The sequence below is a fragment of the Zootermopsis nevadensis genome, unplaced genomic scaffold, assembly GCF_977971745.1.
Source record: "Zootermopsis nevadensis isolate Lab colony 2312 unplaced genomic scaffold, Znev_1.0 Znev_ptg000030l, whole genome shotgun sequence".
In the NCBI taxonomy this organism is placed as follows: domain Eukaryota; kingdom Metazoa; phylum Arthropoda; class Insecta; order Blattodea; family Termopsidae; genus Zootermopsis; species Zootermopsis nevadensis.
Window position 1 is genome coordinate 8,235,914 of NW_028259162.1, and position 24,881 is coordinate 8,260,794.

Consider the following 24,881-nt stretch of genomic DNA (forward strand, 5'->3'; position numbering starts at 1 on the left):
GCTATAAGGTGAATATGTGTTTACCGCATTCCATGACAAAGAATGGCATGCAGTCGTTTGTAGTTTTAAACAAGGAAGCAATAACCTATTATCGTTATTATTACTCCCTCTTTTCACATATGTGCATGTTGTATAGTCACTAGCCTCATCACGTATTAACAAAAGAGTCCGTTTCTATGTATAAGGGAGTCAAGGCCAAGCACAGCCGTTAATTTCTGCAATAATAATTACACCTCGTCTTTACGGAGTGCGCCATGTTGAATAAACAATTGAATATAATGTCCATAAGCGTCTTTGCCCAAAAGAAGTTGGATGTCGCCAACTCAAGCAATCTGGTCACTAATTGCTGTAGTTATATGATGCCACTGACACTGCTTGTTGTCTAAACTGCGTATTTATTTTTTTGACAGATGCAAATGCACCACACAAGTGGTTACAATACTTTAATACGTGTTTTATCCGCGCAGATTTGTTTTTGATGCTGTATTGTTTCACGCAGACAAGGTAGGCCTAGAAGGTATGCAGGTATACAGACAGACAGACAGGAAGACAAAGACACAGACATAACTGTAAGACATCTTAGTCTTTTGGTCATTGTACAAGACGAGTCTGAAGTCTCTTTGCGGGCGTGAATACACGTGTCCTTGAAGGCGCACGATGGTGTGTGACGCAAGTCGCGAGCGCCTAGCGCCAGCTAGCGTGGGTTTACCAAGGACTTCAGAATCTCTTTCGAACTGAAACACTTTTATACGTACAGGAGCAAACGAACTTTTTTAACTACTCTGTACGATACCTGGCATTAAATTTGAAATAACGAACCAGCCAGAAGACGTTTCGGGTAAGACCAATTAGTAGACGTTTCAGAGGTATGCACCTATGTAACGTTGGTCAATTTCTAAGAGGTTTCACGGGGCAACGTTTTCATACTTGATACTGCGAGAAACTGAAATCTTAGTCGACCAACCTCCGATATTTTCTACATCTTCGCCTTGGAGATTGTATTGTTGTTTCGCTGTGTTCTTCACACAAGCGACCTCTGAGAAATTAAGAATATCTGCTTTAAGCCACGTTTGTTGAAAATCGCTGTGCTGACCTTCATGCTGTAATGCAACGACTGCAAACTTCACATACATTGTCAGCTTTCCCAGCGGAGTTGGGAAGATCGAGTCTGTGGCCCCACCAGCTCAGTCAAGTCGGTGGAGACACCTGAAGGAGACAAGCAACTTGAAAGACCTGGGCACAGATGATCCGAGCTCATCTTAAAGAAACTAGATGAGACGATATAGGCTCGGCATGGACGAGAGCCGGACTCTTGTGACCATCGTAATGAATCTTCAGGTTCCACAGAAGGTAGAGAATTCCAACATTCTTTGAGGGACCATTAACTTCGAGAAGGAATGTGCTCCATGGACATTGATAGTTTTGAATACGTGGTGCCGAATGACAAGGAAAGGTAATGAATGGCGAGTAGATATGGAATTGGAAGGAGACAGCAATGGCATACTTCATTACATTACTTCTAACTTTCTTCTTAGCTGCTTGACGTAATCACCCATGGATGACAATCACTATGAAAATAGGCTCTAACTGGTGTCGAATGGGAGCTAAATTGTACGATCAAACGTGTGTGTTGAACTACGAAAAGAACAGCGCGTTTTTCAATACACGAAATGACATTGATTTGGGACTACCTTATACAATACACAAAATTATCCTAAGATCCGTATTTTCGAAATTATGTAGCTCCGTGCTAATTCTAATCTCTTAGAAAAGACAACAAATATCAACCCCACGCTCTCCATAAACACGAATTTATCTGTTAGTGATTAACAAATTGAGACCATCTACAAAAGAAATAGAAGCCGTTCATCCGTAAATAAATACTGCTAATATAAGAATCTAAATACATTCCATCAACGTCACTATCTAGATAATGTCATTACCACGTATAAAGTGTGCAGTGCGGTCAGACCTCTGTCTCAAACACACCATTGGTCACGACACTTGTATTCCGATACTGCAGTAGAGGAAATTACCTGTATGTTCCTGCCATCGTGGCAAGTAATTGGAGATGGTCTGCTACGGTTGCCCAGTCAACCAGCAGGTTGATCGTTGCCACACTGCATGTAGTTTACCTAATGCTTGGTCAATATCTGTACACATTTTACGCCATAAAATTTACTTTAAAATTATTTCCTCGCCAGATTCTATTGTATAAATAATTTTTGTGACACTTCAATACTAACAAATCTTAAATTGCCTATGACAATAGATGATACATTACAGTTAAAAAAAGCAGTCCATCTACATCAAGCATGTCAAACTCAAAGGCTAACACGGGCCAAATAAACAAGGTTCAAGTTTATGTGGTCCGCAAAAAAACAAAAACTTCAATTTTCAAAGAAACGTAGGTTTATTTCGAAAAGTATAGTATAAAAAAAGAACAAGAACAACGATAAAATTAATGTTTTCTTCCTGACACTTGGCATCTCTTCTCTGCTACTATCTTTCCTACTTCGGGGGAAATCTTGTTCGCAGTGATTATTTTCAAAACTGACCCAAGGTGAATGTCAGTAATTCTGGATCTGACAGGAGACTTATTTCCTTTCATAATTGTAAATAACTGCTCACACCGATAAGTACTTCCAAACATGGAAATAATTTCATATGCGAATTTTCGAGTATTTTCAAACCTGGCAGGTAAATATTTGTAAAATCCAGGCACGCCAACTTCACTGAATTTTGCCTTCAAATTAAGTTACGAAATTTGTATATTAAAACGTTTCTTACATATCGTTATATTGGCTGGGCCGCAAAAATATTCGTTTTGGGCCGCGAGTTTGACATGCTTGTTCTACATATTTGTCACCTTGACAACAAGGAATCTCCACACACCACAATTATTTAAACTAGTTCACGAGTTTACTTTTCTCTGTTTTTATGAAATTCGACCTCCTCTTCGACAATGTTTTTAGCAAGGATCAGGCTCGAACATTAAACTTGCATCTGACGCCCCGTCCAATTAGATAACTTTGTTTGACACACGTGTAATGTTGAAACGAATCTTTGAATTTCTGCCAGAATAAAGACAGAAATATCAAACTGCTGAACAGTATGATCACTGACAGAACAAAAAAATTACAGCCACCAGCCACAGAACTCTGAGTGTTAAAAAAGTGAAGGCAGTGCCAGTGCTGAATTACAGCTGCAGAAACTAATCGGTCGAAGAAAAGAGAGGTTGGTCTGCATACGTAAATATAGTTTCTTACATCAGTAGCTCGATTTACCCTAACAGATTTCCAAGTGAATACAGAAATGTGGAACTGCTTAAATATTTATAATCCGAAAAAAACTAGAAACCTGGAGGAGAAATGGAAATGAACATATTTTATGAATGGACGAAAATGGACTTCCGAAGATACTGTTAAATTACAAACTGCAATGACAGAGAGAAGCAATAAGACCCAAGACAGTTTGAAAAGATGAATTTAATTGAAAACAAACAGGCCAGAGGGCCCGTGTCCTTAAAGCAGAGTTAAGGACATGCACCATATTACTTCACTTATTCAGAGACTGCAATAGAAGCTATTTCATATTTTTATACTAAAAACAAATTGGTCCCACTGTGCAAGCAACTCAAGACAGCAGCACACCGCTAGACGTAGCGACCACTGGAATCGGCATCTGTTTCAGAGAAGACTGAATTTTTACTCAGGATTATTCTCCAGTACAGACGAATATCCAGGTAATTATGAAGACGGCCTTCTGGGATACTTCTCCGTATAGTCTCTTAGAAGTTGACGGACATTTCAGAGGTGCTTACTGCCTCAATCATCAAGGTTCTGATGAGACTGCACGGCGCAATGTATTCACCCCTGAGAACCTGAAAGTACACATCGTCACTAGTTTTATTTCCCATTTCGCTGCCAGTTGGTAATAGTTATCTGGTTATGTGACAGTAACAGTTTTGTCTGATTTTTAGCCGATTTTTCCTTATTAGAATATTAGTGTTGGACCACCCAAATACCACAATACTCGTACTAGGAGATAAGACTCGTGACTCCATCTAGTGGACTACGTGATGGAATATGTAAGCTACTGATGAATAAGTATTTCGTCTTCTTCATCACGTAAGGTTCTTTATTTTAAGAATTACTTAAGTGGCATACTGAATCTAATGCCTCATTGTTCTGTAGTGACTGGATGCCGCCGTGGTTGCTCGTATTTAATCAAGACTGTCCCATATGGATATATTATGATGGTGTAATCCAACCGTAGGCTGTTTAAACAGTGGAGTTGGCTGTCTTTGGGGGGTGTTGCTTTGTGTAGGTATGGTAGACGTTTACCGACGTTTCAGAAGCAGGCCAATTCGTTCCCTTAAAATTCTATCAGACTGCACAGCGCAATACTCCTTTAGACAGCCATCTTCATACTCGCCGCCGTGAGAACATCAAATCTCACTTGTTTAAACTGTGATTAGAAATGCCTGATATTGTAAAATCCGCGATTTAATAACCTCCGTAACATAAACCATTCATTAAACAAAAATTTCAACCCTTTCCATTTGATTTTATCTCTGCGTGTTTGTATTTTATCCGCATCTCTTATATTCGGTTTCGAGGTTTAATTTCACACTCTTAGCCTATTATAGCCTGCTTTATGATTCCACGTTAACTAAACTTCACTTACCAGAAACAAATTAAAACATTGCTAACACTAAATTCCGTCACTGAATCCAGTCTACGCTCCTAAAATCCATTTTATTGGCCTCTTAGCTTCTCCTGTATTTTAAGGCCGTACAAGTCGTTGGTTTCTAACCGACTTCCCTATTGCAATTACTGTATTGTGCACTAGTGTCCTATATCCGTTTATATGTCCAACCTATTGTATTATCCTTGATTTATATCAGGGGCTGTCAGACATTTCCATCGTGCGGGCACATATCGACTCGCGGTCCGCAAGATTATATTTATGAAAATAATTTATCGAAGCTCGTTGACAATTTATTAAAATTGTTACTAAATTTTATCTACTTTTGCAGAGAGGTTCACGTGTTGCTCGACAGTTTTCTTTAATAAAGATCATTCATTAGTGAATATTTGACACTGCTTTGTTTGAGTAATCTTTTTAATATCCGGTTAATTATGTTGCTGCTATTCGCGTATATATATCGTCAAATTGTTCACGGATGAGAAGCGTCCTAGTTCTTGATTTGACGTTCTTTATTAAGCTGCACAGTTGCTCGCAGCGATAAATACTGACGACGTTAACGAAGTGTTTCTTCTGAAATGAGGTAATTATTTTTCGTCAAACGCGATGACACGGCATTACAAAAGAGTGCACACGGGAAGCATTCGGCCCGCGGGTTTAAATCACGAAATTCCTTCTTATGTATTATTTTCCTTTCTCAGCACAAGTAAATTGTCTTAAGACACAAACAAGCCTTTAAATGGTACAGTCTAATATTATTTTGCCATCCACGCGTATGTGGCAATGAGTCGGGATAGCTCAGTCAGTAAAGTGACTAGCTACGGGCTGGACGGCCGGGGTTCGATCCCCGACGGGGGCAGAGGATTTTTCTTCTAGCCTCTGCATCCAGACCGGCTCTGGGGCCCACCCAGCCTCCTCTACAATGGTTACCGGGGTCCTTTCCCGGGGGTAAAGCCGGCCGGGGCGTGATGCTGACCACTCACCCCCATCTAGTGCCGGGGTCAAGGAAGAGAGGAGCTATACCTCCACTCACCCCAAACGCCTACATGGCGTATAGTGGGACAAACTTTACTTTACTTTACGCATATGTGGCAAGCGGTCTTCTTATTTCAGGGTTTCCGCTGTAAACCGAAAAGCAGCGCAATTATAAACTGAGAAGCAAACAATTTCGGAACAAGTGAGTAGCGAATACCGAACTTCTTTCAGAGAAGAACTTAATTAAAATTTCGTATAATAGTTTGTTGCTGATACAGAATGGACGGAAACTAAAACTATTTTAACATTATTTAAAATGGGGGCCAACTAATTGGTATTTTTTTCCCGTCGTCACTGCCGCATTGTCTTCTGTATTATATGAAGTGTGAATCCATCTGAAACCACGCCCGATTTCCGAATGTTTATAAAGCAGGCTGTATAAGTTTTCGAAGTAAAGTGTCGTTACATCTGCTCACTGACGTCTCAAGTGCCAGATCTTGTTCGCGGACCGCAGATAGCACATTCTTGGTCCTAAGATATTTTAACAGTATCAAGCATTTTAACGGATATTATTCCAGCGTTATCTGAAGGAAGAATAAGGATTCATTATGGCATTCTCAATTGTGCCTTGTCCTTTCGGGATAAAAAGATGTAGATGATTCATGTCCTCATCAAAAGAAGCATTACTAAAGAAAGGTTTCATATCTCCACCCCTGTGGTTTAGCCTTAATTTCCGGTCGATCCTTTCACCAGTTAGTTACTCATTCTTGAAGAAAGAACTTGGCGTTTCTCCATTCAGAATCTCCTAGATTGATTGCTTCTACAGACAGGATTACTATGTAGTTGACTTTGTACTGTGCAGTTTAAGAGATAATCGCCTATGTAGCATCGAGGCTTCGGTAGTGATAATGTAGGATAAATCAAGACTAGGCCTAGACGCCAGACATTTTCTTTTATAAAATGATATTCATGGGAGAGATAAGAAATGCATGCACGATTTTTGTCAGAAACCCGAAAGGGAGTGACCACTTTGGAGATAGAGAGGTAGATAGGAGGCAGGCATTGGGCAGATAATATTAAAAATATATTTTAGAACGAACATGTGAGGGTGTAGATTTGATTCTAGTGGTCCATGACATGTTCCGGTACGGCTGTCTGTGAACACAGCATTTAACATACGGGTTTAATTGAAGGCAGATAATTACTTGGCTAATGTCCGGCTACTAAATTCTCAAATGAGCCGAGGTAGCTCAGTCAGTATAGGGTCTGAGTACGGGGTTTGATCCCCGACAGTGGCAAAGGATTTTTGTTCAGGTCACTGCGGAGAAATGACGCTGCCACTCTCATGGCTTGTGTGGTCATACCAGCTGTATATTGTTTTGAAATTCAGAAGCGTGATAGGTATTTTCCAATTGCAATGTATTAATGTAAGGATGGTTTTGATTTCGTTGTTGCAGGTTCGTGGGTCGAAGTCAAGCTGGCGTCCCCAGCCCATAACCCCTTCTCAACCACAGCGGCCTCGCCTCCGGTGCTTTGGAGCTCGCGCAGGAAACCAGGTAACATTTTTACATTTATCCTATCTTAAGTGGGCTGTGGTGTGAATGGTACTTTCTAAAGAAAGTGCGTGGGATTTTAACCCACGTGTGTTGTAAAATAAATATTATCAAAATGGCCATGTCTACGTTTTGCTCGAACCAAATACTTGGGAAGGAGGCTGTCGCTGAAAATTTGCATCGATTTTGTTCTTTGGAATGTAACAGTTTGTAGACTTGTGGGTGGTGATGTAAAACGCGGGCTTCAAACCCGAGTCCCTGCGAACGTTTTTTCCAGATACGCATTTAAGCTGAAGTGTCTGTCGGCGGTCGAAGGACGTGCGTAAGCAAAGTAATCATTGTCCTTTGTGTTGCGTAATTTGTTTGAAAAACACGTGTTTGGCCTCAGCGCAGAGTTACAGCGGAAACAGACACGCAGTTTCTTTGTGTATCATGTTATTAAATTTTTTTAGGTTATTTGGAAACACCGACCATTATTAGGTTTTATTACAGTTTTTTGATATTAAGCGCATTAAGTGACATCTAGAAACTTGGCGTGGGTGAGAATATCTGAGTACTTGTGTTGCTCATGAACACCCAAAGAGCATTATTCCAAGTTAATTGCGTAATGTAGAAGACGGGTTGTTAGATGATAATATTAAAATAGATCTCAGGGAACTGGGGTTAGAGAATATAAATTGAATTCGTCTGGATCAGAATAGGGACCAGCTGCGGATTCTTGTGAATACGATAATTTCCCTTCGGATTCTGTAAACGACGAGAAATTTTGTATTAGCTCTCAAGGTCTGCTCGATGGAGTTTGATCACGGGTGTTTGCAACTGCCCGAAAGTCATTAGATTCATTAGATTGGGGTCTGTTTAAAAATTATAGTCACGTAATGCAAGCCAGTTCCGCTATTCGTATTTATGTTTTTATCTCTGTACAGAACGATGAAAGTGTTTGACTGGTACTTCACACATTTGTTGATGATCAGTGAATCGTGTTATCAAACACCATTCCTGTTTCGTATTCAACAGGTCTCTGGTTCAATTCTCGGTTCGAATATCCTGACTGAATATTTCCTAGTTTTCTTTGCCAGCTTCTTGTGGAAACAAACACCATTTTGTTACACAGTCCTTTAATTTATTGTCTGCGATATTGTCATTCTGTGCTATTTTAATGACGCAATGGAAGAGTACCGTTAAAACATATCTTTTTCATGAGTCATAGCAATGTGAAACTTACGTTTGACTTAGGTCCTTTTTTCGTGAGCCTGGCATTCGCTAGTTAGACCCATGTTTTTCTTCTGTGTTGGAATAGTGCGGAAGTGACGCAAGTATGGCGTGGAACAATAGTAATTGGTTGAAGGAACTGACGTCTTCTGCGAGCGAAGTGTATGAGTGTAGGAGTTCAGTTGAGGAACAGTGCAACAGTAAGCTATGTATCGGACGCACTTGAATTATTGAACGGCCTTATTTCGTTCGAATAATTGGTACATTGACCTGTATTCGAAGTAGACACCTTCACAATTCAGACACGTGACTTCTGAGTTATTCGTGAGTTCATGACAGGTCCAAATTTTATTCCTTCATATAAGCCTTAATCTCAAATCTAAAAAAATAAATTAAATTCGCTTAAAGACGTTAGTTGTAGCTCTGCAGTTATAAATTCAGTAGAGAGTGGCTGAACTGTGTGAGGAGAAGCATTTAGACAGACGGTAAAACTGATTTTATGCGTAATATACGAAGAAAACATAAAACAGCAAATCTAAAACTTCTTGACGATGGTGAAGAGTCAATTGAATAAAAATTTTCTTGGATATTATCCATCGTCTAGTAAATATAAAACGTAAAACGACGTAGAGTCCCATCTCCGAAACGTCGTTTTTACGTTTTATATTTACTAGACGATGGATAATATCCAAGAAAATTTTTATTCAATAAAACAGCAAGTTAATTTTCATACATTTGAATGCGACCGCCCACATATAGTATGAAAAATGTTGAAAAATATTGACAAACCTTTCAGGTCTTCGGTTGCCGAGAAACGAAATGTACCATTTCGATTAAAATAATTTTAAAAGGAAATCCAGAGCATATATGATGTCGCAGAATATATAAGAATGTTCCTGAAGTAGGAAGCAAATTCATCGCGCTTTGTCTTCAGAGACTCAACTCTTCAGTCCTGGAATTTGGTTCGAGGTCATTTCGTTGATCTCCGTGTTTGATCAATGTCTATTGCTCTGACATGAGCACAAAAGCTTCATTAAACAGACTGTAGCAGAAACCCGCAGGGAGAAGATTGGGTCGTGGAAGAGGATAGATGAGCTTATACATTTCTGTGTCATCACCGACGAATTTTCTGGCAGAGTTTGAAGCCCAACTCTATATAAACACGCGCGCACTTTAATGCCTCTATTGATAGATTTAGAAATTTGTTCTTGACTGTGATATCACTGTCACTTTTACACGAAATTTCCACGGTTTTTCAAGTGTTCGTTTATTACTGAACTATATGTTTCGACAGGAAACGGTCATCATCAGGTTATGAAATTGTACAGAAGCTATTGAACATCTAAGATGTAGAAGTCATTTGCAGTTCCAGGTTCGATTCCAATCGCTGCTTCTGATATCGAAACAATCACTCTATAGGGTTATAATCGCAACTCATCACCATTAAAAATGACGACAGCAGAACCAGAAACTTCGCTTATGATCATTATACGTCGTACAATGGAAAAGAGCCGATATAATTTTGGAATTTGATTAATTAACCAACCTTTGTCACGTCTTTATAAATAAATTAGCAGAAATATTGTACCGTAGTCTACATTTAGCTCCATTCGTACCTTATGAAGAAAACCATTTTATTACTGTATACACAAACCAATTATGCTATATGCCTGTAACACTGTATGTCCGTCTAATCACTTTGTGAATGGCTGTGTCTAAATGGGTGTTGCACATTTTCTCACAAGAATAACACGAGACCTGATATCTGCTTTATTGATTTCTTGTTGATAGGCGGTCGGTGTTATAGGGGCACTTAACAGAAAGGTTACCCGGTTCGAGCCATTACACATGCATTATCTTACATTGCTGTTATTAAATTTACCTTCGATTTAGTACTTTTTAAATGTTTTGGCACCAGATTTTTCCTGGGTTTATCCAATATTACTAAGCGAACGCGCTGCCAGTGTTTCAGACCTTTTTTCACAGTGGGGTGTACTTTCATCTCGCAAGCTACAGGTTGTCTTGTGCACGCCCATAGGCCAAGAAAATGGGCAGTATCTCAAATTTGATTCTGCAGCCAACTTACTAATGAAATAATCGCATGCACTGGGAGAGCTGGACTGAAATTGTGCATGCAGGGACTGAAACGCGTTTCAGATTGATTTTGTCTCCTGTTCTCAAGATTCAGAAGTCCTGTCAATGTAATTGCTTACGTCGCATTAATCGTGAACATCTTAAATGTAAGATTTGTGGTTTTCACAGCGGTGAGTCTGAATATTGATGTCTTCTGGGTTGTTGCGCTGTGTAGTCTGGTAGATGTTTACCGACGTTTCAGAGGTCATACTGCCTCCATCATCAGAGTATTAAGATTTCTGTCTTCTGGGTTGTTGTGCTGTTTAGTCTGGTCGATGTTTACCAACGTTTCAGAGGTCTTACTGCCTCCGTCATCAGAGTATGAAGATTTCTGTCTTCTGGGTTGTTGCGCCGTGTAGTCTGGTAGATATTCACCAACATTTCAGAGGTCATGCTGCCTCCGTCATCAGGGTGAAATCGCAGAGTGATTCATTATTGCCTTTCATAAATCTGAAGATACTTTGTATGGCCATCAAAATAAATAAAAAAAATTCAAGTACCCATTGTTCCGGAAACGTCTCTATTTTGAGATGTACTAACTTCAAGTGTATACGTACTGAGATTGCCTGTTGGAAATTTCTTTACCAGCATGGTACTTGTCTGGTATTCTAATGAGCTGCGGTTAGTTATGATTGCGGGTGCCAGGAGGTTACAAAAACTACGAGGAAGGAAATAAATAAATAAATAAATATGTATGATCTGAGGCGATGTCCAGCTCTGTATGCGTCTTTTCCTTGGCGAAACGCACGAAAATTCAGCTGAGGCAGAAGTGTTGTGTGCTGAAAGGTTCGTCGACCACGGGGAACCTAGTTGTCTTTTGAACACCAGCTGTGAATTGGTAAATTCGTGTTTATCGGCTTATTTCAGAAACAAGTAAATAGTGTTCTTAAACTCCCGATATGTGTATTACGAGTGCTGTTAATACGTCAAAGGACTTCAGTACAATATGCAGTCCTTACACTGTCGCACGACTCAAGCACGGAATTATAATATGTAATATATGTAATAGTAATTATTTCATTACTTAACAACAATCTTACCTGTGTGCGGAAGAAAGTCACGTCAAGGGCGGACATGTTTGCACTGTCTGTACGGTTCAAGAAATTTGCAACGCACATTTTAAAGGGCTGTAAATCAAAATAGAGAAGTTTTCGGACCGATACGTATTTTAATTTTTACTTATTTCTGGCTATAAAACATGTCCTTAATTTAAAGAAAGGAATGTTGAATCATTGTAGATGATTGAGGAGAATTTGAAATATGAAGAGGTTTGATCCATTGCCGGGAAATATTTTGTACTTCCTGTAAGTAACTGGTGCTGGACATAGTCCTATCTTCTGCTAAACCGCATCCCATTATTATCTCCCACAACATCAACTGATGACTGTATCCGACTGCGACAGCCAACCGGCATGTAGGATGCGCTGCTAGGAAGCTCTAGTTTACTTCGACCTATTGACCACCAGGTAAATGTCATGTGCTTAATTGGCCATAGTGTAGACTTCCGTTTCTGTGGGGCGTTGATACCAAGTAATATCGTATACACAGGAAAACTGTTCTTTTTTCGATGTTAAATAATTCTTTCTCAGTTTCACAAACGCGAATTATTACATTGTTTGACCCATAGCGGATTTATAGGATGGAGTATTTTCAGTATTTTTTTTTCGTTTTGTCTTTAATTAAACCATGATTTTCTGTGTAGCAGCTTATTGACGCCATTGAAGGATGATTAATTGATCTGGCTTTTTATATAATTTATAGCTGGCACATACAGGTTTCCTCTAAAAACATTTTGGGATATTGTTATGCCAGAACACTATGTTCGATGGAAGATAAATGAAACATGAGAGGTGCGACATTTAAATTACCGAACTTTTTCTGCAATACGGGGATTCTCAACCAGCAGATTGTGGGCCGAATGCGGCCCGTCGATGAGTTTTGTGCTGACTGCGTTCACATTTCGTAATATTTTATAATTCTTTGTGATGAAAAAGGTTACCTGCTATCAGAAAACAGTTGTGAACTACTGTACAGATAATGACAAACGGTGAATCTTACTGATTAATATTTGGAATTTATGAAAGCGTTGTGTGGGGGCGCGTTGTTGTAGTACAAAATCGAATTGTCCATGCAAAGATTTTGTTTACATCGACTAATGCGCTGCAGTGTACGTTCCAAAAGTTGAAGGTAGGATGTTTGGTTAGAGGAATAAATTATAATTACGAGGCATACAATTCTTCTGCGTTTACTTCTGGACCATAGCTTGGAGCACCTAGAAGCCTCGGCTTACAGAAGTTTTTCCATCTCTAAAGCCCTCTGACGTTTGGCAGGAATGGTACAAAACCTCGACCTACTCAGGACAACACAAGACAGAAAGACACGAACGTACATGCATGCCTCGAGTGGGATTCAAACTCACGATCCAAGAGTTAAAGCTGTGATGAGACACGCTTTAGACCGCCATGATAGTTCGGCATCCTTCCTTTATTTAACGCGTGTTGTACTAGTTAATTACCATCACCACTAGAAGCTAAGTTACTAATTGCTTTGTTTTGTACTTTATGCATAGTTGTCTGTAATGATTAAGTCACATTGTTAATGTTGAGTATTAAAATTGGGGGAGGGGCGGAGGCGGAGGCGGAGGCGGAATGAGGTCAAAATTTATCAAAGTTTCAGTCGGGCAGGGCAAGGCAAGAAGTAGCGCAGGGCAAAGTTTTAATTGAAACAGAAGATAATTAATCTGTGACTACGGAAATGCATTGGAATTACATGGCTGAAGACGTGCTGATTTACGTTGCTTTGTCGGCAGCCCTGTGTCCCTTGTACATGCTTTAGGTTCTATGTTTTGCAGCAAAACGAAGCAGATGTAGATTTATTACGGATATCTGCCGTTTGCAGTGCGTCCTCTCGGAGGATGAGAACAGCTGATGGATATCAGACTTGATGCACAGTTGCTGTGAGGATACATCAGGGTCAAGGTTAAAGCTGCGAGCATTTCCCCCCCCCCCCCCCCCCCCCCCCCCGAAGCAGTGTTTGCAGCTCAGTAACATTCTGTCCGTCTGACACGCGCCAGGTTCAGGAACCCTTTCGAGGCCTGTTGAGAGTCTGCGTTTATTTTAATGAGACACTATCATTACCATCTCGGTCTTTGATACCTTTCGGCCTTGTAAAACTAATTCCCAAGGATTGTTAACGTCAGTTCTCAGCTGCAAAGTTAGTCCAAATGGAGGTATACCCTTTGTGTTATCATGAGGAAACCGCATACATGATTGGCGAATTTAAAATTTGCGACCCAACGAGTCTAAATAAACTGCTTTGACGATTACATCCAATTTCGTATTTATTGCGTCTTTTAATACTAATTTAACGACGATTTAGCAGTTATTGTTATGTCTGACAGAGAGTTCTTGTAGCACAGTCGTTTGAAAATCGTTACGTGTCTTTGTCAAGCGAGGTTTCGTTCTAATTATCCAACCAAGCGGTCAGCTGACTACTTGGAGCAGTCTGTCTTGAAAATGTACATCCCTGTTTATCGTGTGTTCGGGTCCATCCTGTCCACGAGAGAGTTCCGACTCGTTCAGAGAAATGTAACGCCTCCGTATTAATACAACGATCTAATTTTCTGGAATAGTGTTAGCTGAAATGAGCTGTCAGCAACATAGACATCGTGTGGACGAGATTATTGAAAACCTACACCGTATTGAAATTGTCCCTGTGCGCCTCATAATAAAGATGAGTATGGGAGTGTAGGAACAGGCTCCACGCATTCTTAATCTCGACACTTTGGAGGAGGTGAGTGCTCTCAGCTTTTGCTTCGTCTCCTTTATCTCCCATAAAAGAGAACGACGTCTGAACAAAGTGGCAAACGGATAATTTTATACCCTTTTAGGGAATTGAACCTCGGTCGTGCAGCCCAATCCAATGATTCTAACAGCTGTTCCGGTCTTTAGGACGGTATATTCTTATTGAACATATGAGTCGGACGTTCTCTGCGTAACCGTGATGACCACAGTGTCATGGCTAGGAGTTCTCAACCTTTTTGTGGTCTGCGATCGCAAGTTAACCTTTCTTGGTGACTCTCGGATTAAGCCTAAATGAGGCGATTCATTTAAACTTCATTTTTATTTTTAAAAAAAAGTTTCTAAATTTCTGTTGCAGACAGGTTCACATATTACTCAATAATTTTCTTTAATGTATTTGTTTATTTATTACTTTTATTAAATTAAATTCCAGTTCTGGTATTTAATTTAGTATTATAAAATTATATGCTGACTGCACAAAAGATGTCGAAGGTCCTTGAGTTGATGGTCCCTTATGTAGACGTTGCATGTAGGAGAAACATTAATTTACGTGTATTGTTAGTTAAGTGCACTGCAAAGAGTATGAACATGTATTTTATCAGTGAATGTAGCCTGCAAAGGAGCCGAGAATAATTACATGTATTAGAAGGTTTTACTACGTACTTCAATTTGCCATCGGCATTAACGTAACATTCATTGGATCGATCGTGTACTTCTTATGGGATTACTGAAGTAAGAGCAGAGGTTATCTGTCTCACGGAACTTAAATAACTATCGTTAAAATAAGTTTCTGAACGAAACACACGTTTCGGCAAGTGTTGATCTATTACCCAATCATCATGCCTTGGGCAGTGGAAGAACTCAAGATCCATCACTGACATTACTCAGACACGCTGTTGGACCCCTTGTCCTGATACTTAAGTATCCTGCTGATACACGAATTATCTTACAGCACTAATGCACACAAAAACATACCCCGTTGATGTATACAAAACCAACTCTGCTGAAGAAATCGTAACATCCCATCTTGGAAAACATAAAAAAATTCCATGCTGATGTAAACATAAACATACGTTGCTGAAAAACGCAAAACATACAGTGGTAATGCAAATATTAACATATCCTGCTGGGGAAAAAAAAAAAAAAAACACAGCCGACAAACGTACTTTCTGGTGGACAGAAAACAAATGCATTGGTGTGTTGTTAAACATGGCGAGTGTGCGCTTGTGTGTGTGTATATATTACATCAAGATGCCTGGCAATTCCTAGTAATTTTAATGGAGTTTATCGTTATTTCTCTTTGGTTGTTCCCCAAATTCTTACTGTCCAAGTACCAGAGAAGTTTCGGTTGCATTATAGGAACTTCCTTAATCAGCCTTCCTTCCGGCTTTTACACAGGAAGCTCTAATCTCTCCCGCCCTACTGACCCGTCGCCGTTGCAGGTCTGGTCGGCTTCACACAGCGTGAACAAGTTTGCATCTGCATCATCTTTCAAATTAAACTACGTGCAACAGTTAACAGAGAATGCGATGTGGGGGTGCGGACTGCAGTCATCTGCGTCGGGAAAGGGGGCCAACTTGCGGGCCGTTGTGAACACGGTAATGAAGTTGCGATTTCCATAAAGTACAGGGAATTTCTTGTCCATCTGCCCGATTATCGGCTTCATAAGAATGACTCAGTTCCATTTGGTTGTTTAAGTTTCGGTTTTGATGTGATTCTAAATTGTTTGTCACAAAGAAGAAGAATAACATTGAAGTGTCTCTTTATTCGTAATGAAGACGGATGCTGCCTATTATGATTTATGATAGGCCTATAGCACGTCGTTAAAGTGATGGAAGGGCTAGCCATGATGGTGACGTAAGGGCGGGTGGAATCAGCATATCCTGCGATGGGCGGGGATGTATGAATGGGTTGTGCCACAAGCGTGTGTGTGGGATTTTAGGCAGAAGTGGCATCCAGACGGTTTCAATGGGACTGAAAATTATCTGTCGGCATTACATCTCTGTTTAGAAGGATAATATTAAAATTAGACATAAAGAAACATTGTATGTGGATGTGGACTGGATTGATCTGGCTCAGAATTGTGACCAGCGGCGGGGTTTTGTGAACACATTTATGATAATTCCCGTTCCAGAAAAGGCGGGGAATTTTTTATTTGCTAGGCGACATTAAGCGTCAGAAGAATGTAGGATTTGAGGTTATGACGGCGGTGAGTCTGATGATGGCTGGCTACTGGTTGCTTTTATTCACCTCCAAACCCCACAACGTAACGTCGTAGAATCCTTATTAATGTTATCCTCCAATCTGTTCGGTCACCCAAGTGGGCGTTTTCTAAGAAGTTTCCCCACGTAAAATATGTGTACGCTACTTCTTCAGTTTCCACTGCCATGTTTGTTTTTGGCATACAAATACCAAGAATGCCCAAATGGAATGGCAATTTATTTTGCCCTTGAAAATGTTTGTAAGTTATAAAACATCGAAATGTCGAATAATATAACAGTAATAATAATAATAAGAAGCACAAAGTCAAGTCTTTTAATATTAACAGCCATGAAAGCAACAACGACTCGGTAACCAAAAGTACGTTGATTCGGAAAATTAGCTACAGTGTCTAGAACAGACCAGAAATCCTAAAATTCCCCGAAAACATCCCAAAATTCCAATCAGAACGATGCATGTCTTCTCATGTAACTATTTACTGCATATACATTCAATATTTTATAAGAATTCGTACAAAATTAATGTTTTATTTGTTATGAGGAAGTTGTAATGCTTATCCGAAAAAATTGACCCAATGTATTGAATATTAATGGAGAGGAGTGTTTTTCATTTTCCGTATGAACTGAGATGGCGCCATATTTTCTTTCTATCTCGTATTATTAAATGAACGTCTCCACACAACAATATTTGTAAACGTGCGCTCGTTTGCCTCATGTATTGACGTTTATTTTACTGCGAAACATGTAATTAGTCCATCTCAGACCATGTGTATCCTCCTATTATGATGAGATCAAGAGTGTGAAATATTTATAGACAATGAAGACACATAATAGAATTATTCCATTTTGCGCGCTCTTAACTTTCAATAACTCCGCTCATTGACCAGTTGATCCTTGTATTGGAACCACGTTATGTAGTCTTTGGGCAAGAAAGTGAATATTTAGTTGAAATTCTTGCATTGAAAGGTTCATACAAGCTCTTTCTCTGCTGTAGTAACAAAACTGCACGCAGTGCGTGCCAGTTCTTTGTACATAAAGCTTCATTCAGTAAGACGTAAATTAAGAGTCCGTATCCTTCGAGAACGTGAGTAAACTAGTGTGGGCAGACGAGGGTATTAGAGCCATTCATAATGCCCTGACATCCTTGTTGGGAACATTAGACTTATCAAGTTATAATAAGGTCGCGCTCAGTCAAGAGCTGCCGAACACAAAAGACCCCATGCCTTGTTTTCTTTGGTGTTATTAGACACCAACATCGTGCCATCATCGTGAACAATATAATGACCATAAAAAGTACCAGTCGGTGGGAAGCGTGCCCATGTACGTTCAGAGTGTCGTGTCACCTCTGTGACGGCTTCTATAAGTTGGTGGCAGGCCTTGTTTACACAAGTAGTTGCCATCTTACTTAAATGGTGTTGACTACAAGTTATTGTTGATTTTGGTCTAAAGGTTTCACGGCGCTGAACATTAATAAAGTCCTCTCGGGCTATCATTCGTGTCAGTTGCTGAAAAATCACGACGTTGCAGGGACCATCTCTGTCCACATCGTAAAGCTGGGTGTCCGTACTGTCCAACGTATATATCGGCCCAGAGCCCGTGTGTGTACCATCCAGAACAAACTGGCAGCCGCCATTATGCTGATCTCATTCGCCAGATGAATCAAGAAGCGAGAAATTGTTGCTTTGTTTATCATAAACCATCTAAAACGTATTGAAAACATTTATATTGGCAGGAAGAGTCTCATCGTTCAACTTGTGCTGCTTTTATCTAAACTATTTTCAACTAACTAAATATTTAGGAAAGTATCGATACTGGTGTGCTTATATTCTTAGTCTTATGTGCCGTATTTCATGTCATATTAACGTTGCAGGGAAAAAAGGCAATGATGACAAAGTCCACATTTGTTACTATTTCGCTCCTTTTGCGTATCTACCGTATCTTAGTAAAGTTCTGTATTACATTCAGTGTTACATGCATGGTCTGGAAACAAATGTGCTAGGAAAATGTACGTCGCAAGTTGTGAAATTGTCATGAATTTAGATGTAACTGTTTCTTGAAGAAATTGATTCCGTCTTGAAGTATATCTAAAAGTACTTATTTTAGCGTTACTGTAAGCATATAAAGAAGTAGTCGCTTGTTTCACAGTTGGGGCCGAACGTATTTTATCAGTCGACTGTGAACTGTGACTACGAAAACAGGCTTTCCTGCAAGATTATTCGGCGTCTCTAGCAACACCACCACGACCAACATTTTCACCGCTGTGAAAGTCGTAAACTCAAAATCCCATAGGACATTGTATCCATGAAACTAGCTTGCGAAACAGAGCCCTCTTTCTCTGAGGCTGATAGCCGCAGAGATTGTCAGGCAGTTGCCGTGTTCGTAGGGGCCATCACTTGTCTGTCGTTCTGATGAGGCTTCTGAGGTCGATCCAAGGCCGAGACTGTGTATCGTTTCGTAACAAGTTATTGTTTACAGTGACTGATTGTCTCCTACATCTGCAACCTGAAGATGCGTCATGCCTTGGCGCTTATTGATTCATTTGAACAATCGATCTGACACACCACTTTTGTAAAAGTGAAACATTGTGCTTTTTGGGTAAACCGTCTGCATAAATCTCTGTTCTTTGCTGCCGACAGTCTTCTTTTACAATGTGTGACTTTTCACTGTTTACAGCGAAATGAATTGTAAGTGCTCATTATAACAACGTCTGGCGTATTTTACACAGAACTTCCGTAAACATTGTACTTGAAGTGTTTTTGGAACATTCCGTTAAATTCCTTCACGAACGGTGAGCGTTTACTGTCACATCAGATGACGCCGTTATGAACTCCTCCAGAAATTGTACTGTTCCACATTGTACAGTAGCTTACAGAATACTTCATTTTACATTACTTTACCGTAAAAAACTGACTTGATGCGTTTATCAGACATTGATAATTTCTGAACGGTTGCTGACGTTTTACATTTGAAGAGGAAATCTATTTAATGTGTCATCAAAGTCAGGGATTAATTAATATAATTAAAACCATATCAAGTTTCGTTAGTATATGACAGTCTGTTCTGACATTTAGGAGAATGCCAACAGCTTGTAGTCCTCTAGCCTATAGGTCGTAACCGATTCAGAAATCAAGAAATGCAGCTAGTACGAGAATATATTGACAGTTCCTATATTTTACATGTCAGTAAAATTTTTCATGTCTATTAATCCAGGCGGATAAGGTGAGGGTGTTTCCAGTCCAAATCAAAAAGGGGATCTTTTGGGACACTTTTGATTACGAGTACAGGTCTGTCCAATAAACCACTGTAGTGTTATGGCCCACGGTTTCGAGGAAAAGCCTATGGTTGTAGGATTAACTAAGAAAAGCCTATGTCTAGTGGTTGGCGTACCAGCCTGGTATTCAGAAGATCCTGGATTTGAACCTAACAATTACCACTAATATTACAAATGAAGACGTCATAGTAAATCTGGCAGAGTATTGAGTTTCAAATTTGCCTCAGACAGTATTAAGTGTGATATTAGTATAATATAGACACAGACGTACATTTATGTCGCAACACCGCGGAACTTCTAATCTGTAGTATTTTACAACTTGTCAGTATCTACATCACTACCTTGGATATAAAACAATACAGTCGCGTGATACTTCTAACAATGTTAACGTATTTGTAAGAAGAAAGAATCCCTGGAGCTATCTTTCTCTGATGACCCAAATATGTCGTGGTCTAGCGCCCAGACGAGCTGAAAAACAAATCGCCAGGGTTTAGTAAGATGCATTACACATGAAGGAGGTTTTAGAAGACCCATTTACCTTGTCGGGAGAAATTGCTAGGGTATTTCTTGGCAAGTAACAAGCTTCAGTTTGAAAAATTACTGCAGAATTTACACGATTGCCTTGTGTCAGTGGGTCAAAGTCGCCGAAAGGAGTATGAGGATTTAAATTGTCAAGAGGAGAACAAAGAACAGAAGTTCGGATCATCTGTTAAGATCATATTGACAAGAAGCACGATAGTAGGATTTGAGGTTTTCGCGGCGGTGAGTGTGAAGATGGATGTTTTCTGGCTTGTAGCACCGCGTAAGACTTCTGAAAGTTGGTAAACTTCTACCAGACTACTCGGCGCTACAACCCAGAAGACAGCCATCATTGAAGAAACACGACAAGTAAACGATAAGTTTATCAGTTTGTTCAGCCGTGCTACATAATGTCCGGTGTGAAGTGATAGAGGACACGTAAGTTGAGGGGAGACTTGAAAGTAAGAGGGAGGAAGCAACAGGAATAAGGAGAAAGTTACAAAGTGGCGTGCTCCATACTTTGTTTGTATTGTTCATCAAATATTATTAGATTGATCGTATCAACTAGGATGCTGTGAGCTGGACATGAAGCACGTGTAAGAGAGATGACTGTCAGATGCATTCACAGTTTTAATCAGGAAACCTGAACAGAAAAGCCCCAACTGTCCATACTTATGCGACGATGGGAGAGTAGTAACTTATTAAAGAAATAGGATGAAAGGGTGTGAAATGCATTGATGTAACTCGGGATGGGTTCAGCCGCTGGCTCTTAAGCACGGTGACGAACCTCACGGTCAGTAGGAGAGGGGTTGGGAGAATTTCTGAGACGTCCGGACTCTCAAGAGCCTCAGGAATGAATCTGCTTTATGGTGGTAGTTGAAGATCAAAGGTGCACACTTGGAAGCTGTTGTGGACAATATTATATGGTTTTGGCGTGATGGACATACATTTTGTAACGAATAGGACAGTACGTTTTTAAATGAATATAACGAAAATTAGTCGTGATTTTTACTGTATCCTTAATGCACTCTTGAATATAGATTCCAGCGGCGAAAATATCTGAAAGCCGTGTTTCTTCACGAACGTCGACTGTCATAATAAAAACTGGAAGTCAGTGAGATTCATTTCTGGAATGAGAGATTTCCTATCTTCATAAATTATTTGGTTGTATTAAATATACAGTGTTAAGCTTTCTAGTTTTTCGAAGTTAAATTAAGTGGTTTGTGGAGCTCAGTGGATATCGGTAAGAGCAAATTGCTGTGAAGATTATAATTCTGAAAACATCCCACGTGTCGGATTCATATTTTTTTTGTAGCTGGAGGAAAACGTTTACATGGCACAGCCCTTCATTGTTTCTGAGACTTGTACTCTCAAATCAAATGGCTGCAGCATCAGATGATTAACGTCGTGAGCACATACAACAACATATTCTTTTATTTGTGAAGATTATTCTGTGCCTCTGGCTTTGATCTGTCGTGGCTGGAGCGACACGAGCGCCTATTGTGGGCGCCATAAAACGGCTTGAAACTCATTGTACAGTCCTGAGGTTTACTGTCTCGAAGCAGTGCTTTGTAATTAAGTGGGTTTAAACGACAGAGTCACTGAAAATTACTGTAATTAAACTGTCTGTGAAGTCAATTATTTACTCCTTGGCAGTAGAGTTGTATTCTTGCAAATGCTTTTTAATGTTACATTTCGCATTGTTTTAACGAACCAACGTGTAATAAAGATGGCTGTCTTCTGGGTTGTAGCGCTGTGTAGTCTGGTGGAAGTTTACCGACGTTTTAGAGGTCCTTGCTTGTCGCCCTGGTGGTGGAAGCCAGCAGATGCTGATGGGCGAATCCTTGCATTGCCGTCCTGATGCATCAACCGAACATCAATCGAGCCGAATCACTACTGTGGAGTTGCAGACGCAGACTAAACTGACTCCGAAATGCTTCTGTACGCTTACGTCATCCTCGTCTCTTTGCTCTAATACCATAATTTGAATGGGCAAGGTCATTGCTTCTATGGGGCAAAAAGCAAGGACATTTCCTGTTGTGCCATAATCTGCGATGTCGTAAAGATTCAGACAATCGACACTGAATCACAACGCGTTGGGAGGTCCATGCAACGTTCTTACGCCAATCCCAAGCACGTACAAATTCGCAACAGGACGCGGGGTCCTTCAGCGCCAAGTAATGTGTCCAAAAAGTAATTACCGTCCCACAAAGTCGTAACGATCTCTTCTAAATGTCAGGGACGTCGGGAGGTGGAGCAGAGAGAATTGTCGCCTCATCCTCTGCATTTCGCCTACATTTGACCCGATGATGCGCATTCAATTAAAAAGATGCCTACGATTCCACAGAAGGTTCTGAGACCGTTCTTCTAAGATTGTTTTAGTCGCATTTCCTGCAAGGAAATTGACTTGTCACGACTCCAGGTAGAGCTGATGTCGTAGGATTTAATAACTAATTGCGCAGTTTTTGGTTCGTCCAGAAAGTATGCGCCGGAACTCCATCCTGTGAAGAGCCGGATGTTGGTGGTAAATGGATGATCTTATCATCTGTCACCGTTAATCTCATAACTCTGTAACTTGAGCACAATTTCCTGGAAAGCGTCAGTGTCAAGTCTACTCTCATTTTCATCTTGACCGTGAAGTTTTTCTTGTTCTGTAGTTAATAAGTGAGAGTGGCAAGAGACCATGAATATGGCCTGGATGTTCTCAGCTTTTGGCAAACGTGTGGCCATATTGATGAATTCATCGCCCTGATGACGGAGGCAGTATGACCTCTGAAACGTTGGTAAACATCGACCAGACTACACAGCGCAACAACCCAGAAGACAGAAATCTTAATACTCACCGCCGTGAAAAATTCAAATAATACATAAGTTAATTATTTCGTAATATTTATTAGTAACTCGTAATTTATAACTGGACTGCTCAAATGAAATGGGACATAGTTAGCTCTAAACCATGCACTGTTATACGAAAATAGTCATGTCTTGTTCAATATAAAGCCGTTATTATAACTGTGATATGCACACATCGCTACATTAGAAAGATAATGAATAATTGGGCATACAAGACTTTGCTGAATTTATTAGAGAGATATGGTATCAAACCCACGTCTATAAATTGTCTATAATTATATTGTATAGTTATACAACCAACCACTGTTAAATTATCGCTGTTTATAATGTAATGAAAAATATTAAAATACTAAAGCTTAGCGGAAGTTGCTAGAAAGATGTGGTAACAAATCCAAGTTTTATGTTATGTATAATCGTACTGGATATTTACGCAATGAAGCAATGACATACTTTGTAGACCATAAAGTAATAATGATTTCTGTCCGTGGACCCAAACTTAAGCTTTGTAATCTGGTAGAAACTGGCCGACGCTTCGATCTTCAGGACTTGCACAGCGCAATATCCCAGACGACAAGCTGTCTTTATACTCGTCGCCGTGAGAACCTGAAATCCTGCCACGTAGCCATTACCTTATCATCCGTCGGCCAGGAGGTAAAATTACTCATAGCTGCGCTATTTGTGAATTTTGTTTTTTCCATTGTTTACGATGTTAGTCATCAGTAGTTTTTCTAGTTTAAAATTTGAGGTTCTTGCGACGGTAAAGATATCAATTGTGATCCTCAGAGTTGTGATTCCTAAAAAGCCACATGACGTCACAAACCAGAGCACGACAGTCGACAGCCTTTGTGCTGATCTCTGTAACTAAAACGACTAAGTAATCTCAAGTGTCAGAAACCTTCTCTGGGCTATGGACCGATGTTCCATTGTTCGATGAAATACATTAAAATCATCAAGTAAATGATGATTTATGTAACTAGAAGTATCTAAATGGATCGAGGCAGTTTTGTAGTTGTGATTAGTGGAAACTAGATTTGGATTTTTTTATCATGGAAATGGTCCGCCCTGCTGGATGTTATTGACGTATCCGTTTCTTTCTTCTCTCTTTTGTAGGTAAGAATTTATCGCCTCTCAGAAAAGGAAAGGAGGATGTGTTACGACATTAAGGTGAAGTCCATAAAATTATGTTCAGTTACTTAACGTAATATTTACATAAGGGAAGCATTTGATTTTTGATGTTTTGTGAAAGGAATTAACTTCTTCGTGTCTGCGTTCAAGTTAATAAGAGGCATAATTGCCGAAGTTATCAGTTAACTTCCTAGACCTGATTTAATAGTCTGAGTTAACAAAGGTTCTCTTGATCCCATTACTACAACGAAACAGAAATCCTAATTTCAAGGACGCTTATTATTCAAAATAACATAAGATATTATTTCGATTTGCATGAGTTTATTTGTCCAGATTATCAATTTCATTTTATAGAAAAAACTTCATAGGCTTATACGCTTTATAACCTAATCTTAATACTTAAGTTCAATGGACTTTTGTTAAATTGAATGAACGTTTGTGTGCAGAAGGTTGGGTGTATTTGTTTTCAGGAATTTTAATAACGTTTACGGAACTTTCTTCACAAAGGCAA

General features: G+C 39.7%; 1 protein-coding gene across 3 annotated transcripts in view; it reads left to right on the plus strand.

Moving 5' to 3' along the window:
• Pde11 (Phosphodiesterase 11) overlaps positions 1-24,881 on the plus strand; it is a 189,479-nt gene that overhangs the window by 80,839 nt on the left and 83,759 nt on the right. For all 3 annotated transcript variants that reach the window (XM_022066694.2, XM_022066691.2, XM_022066693.2), the window contains exon 2: positions 7,143-7,241. Coding sequence is in view for 1 of the 3 variants with exons in the window: in XM_022066691.2 (XP_021922383.1) it covers positions 7,143-7,241 (99 nt within the window). In the remaining 2 variants the exon portion in view is untranslated. The remainder of the gene's footprint in view (positions 1-7,142; positions 7,242-24,881) is intronic.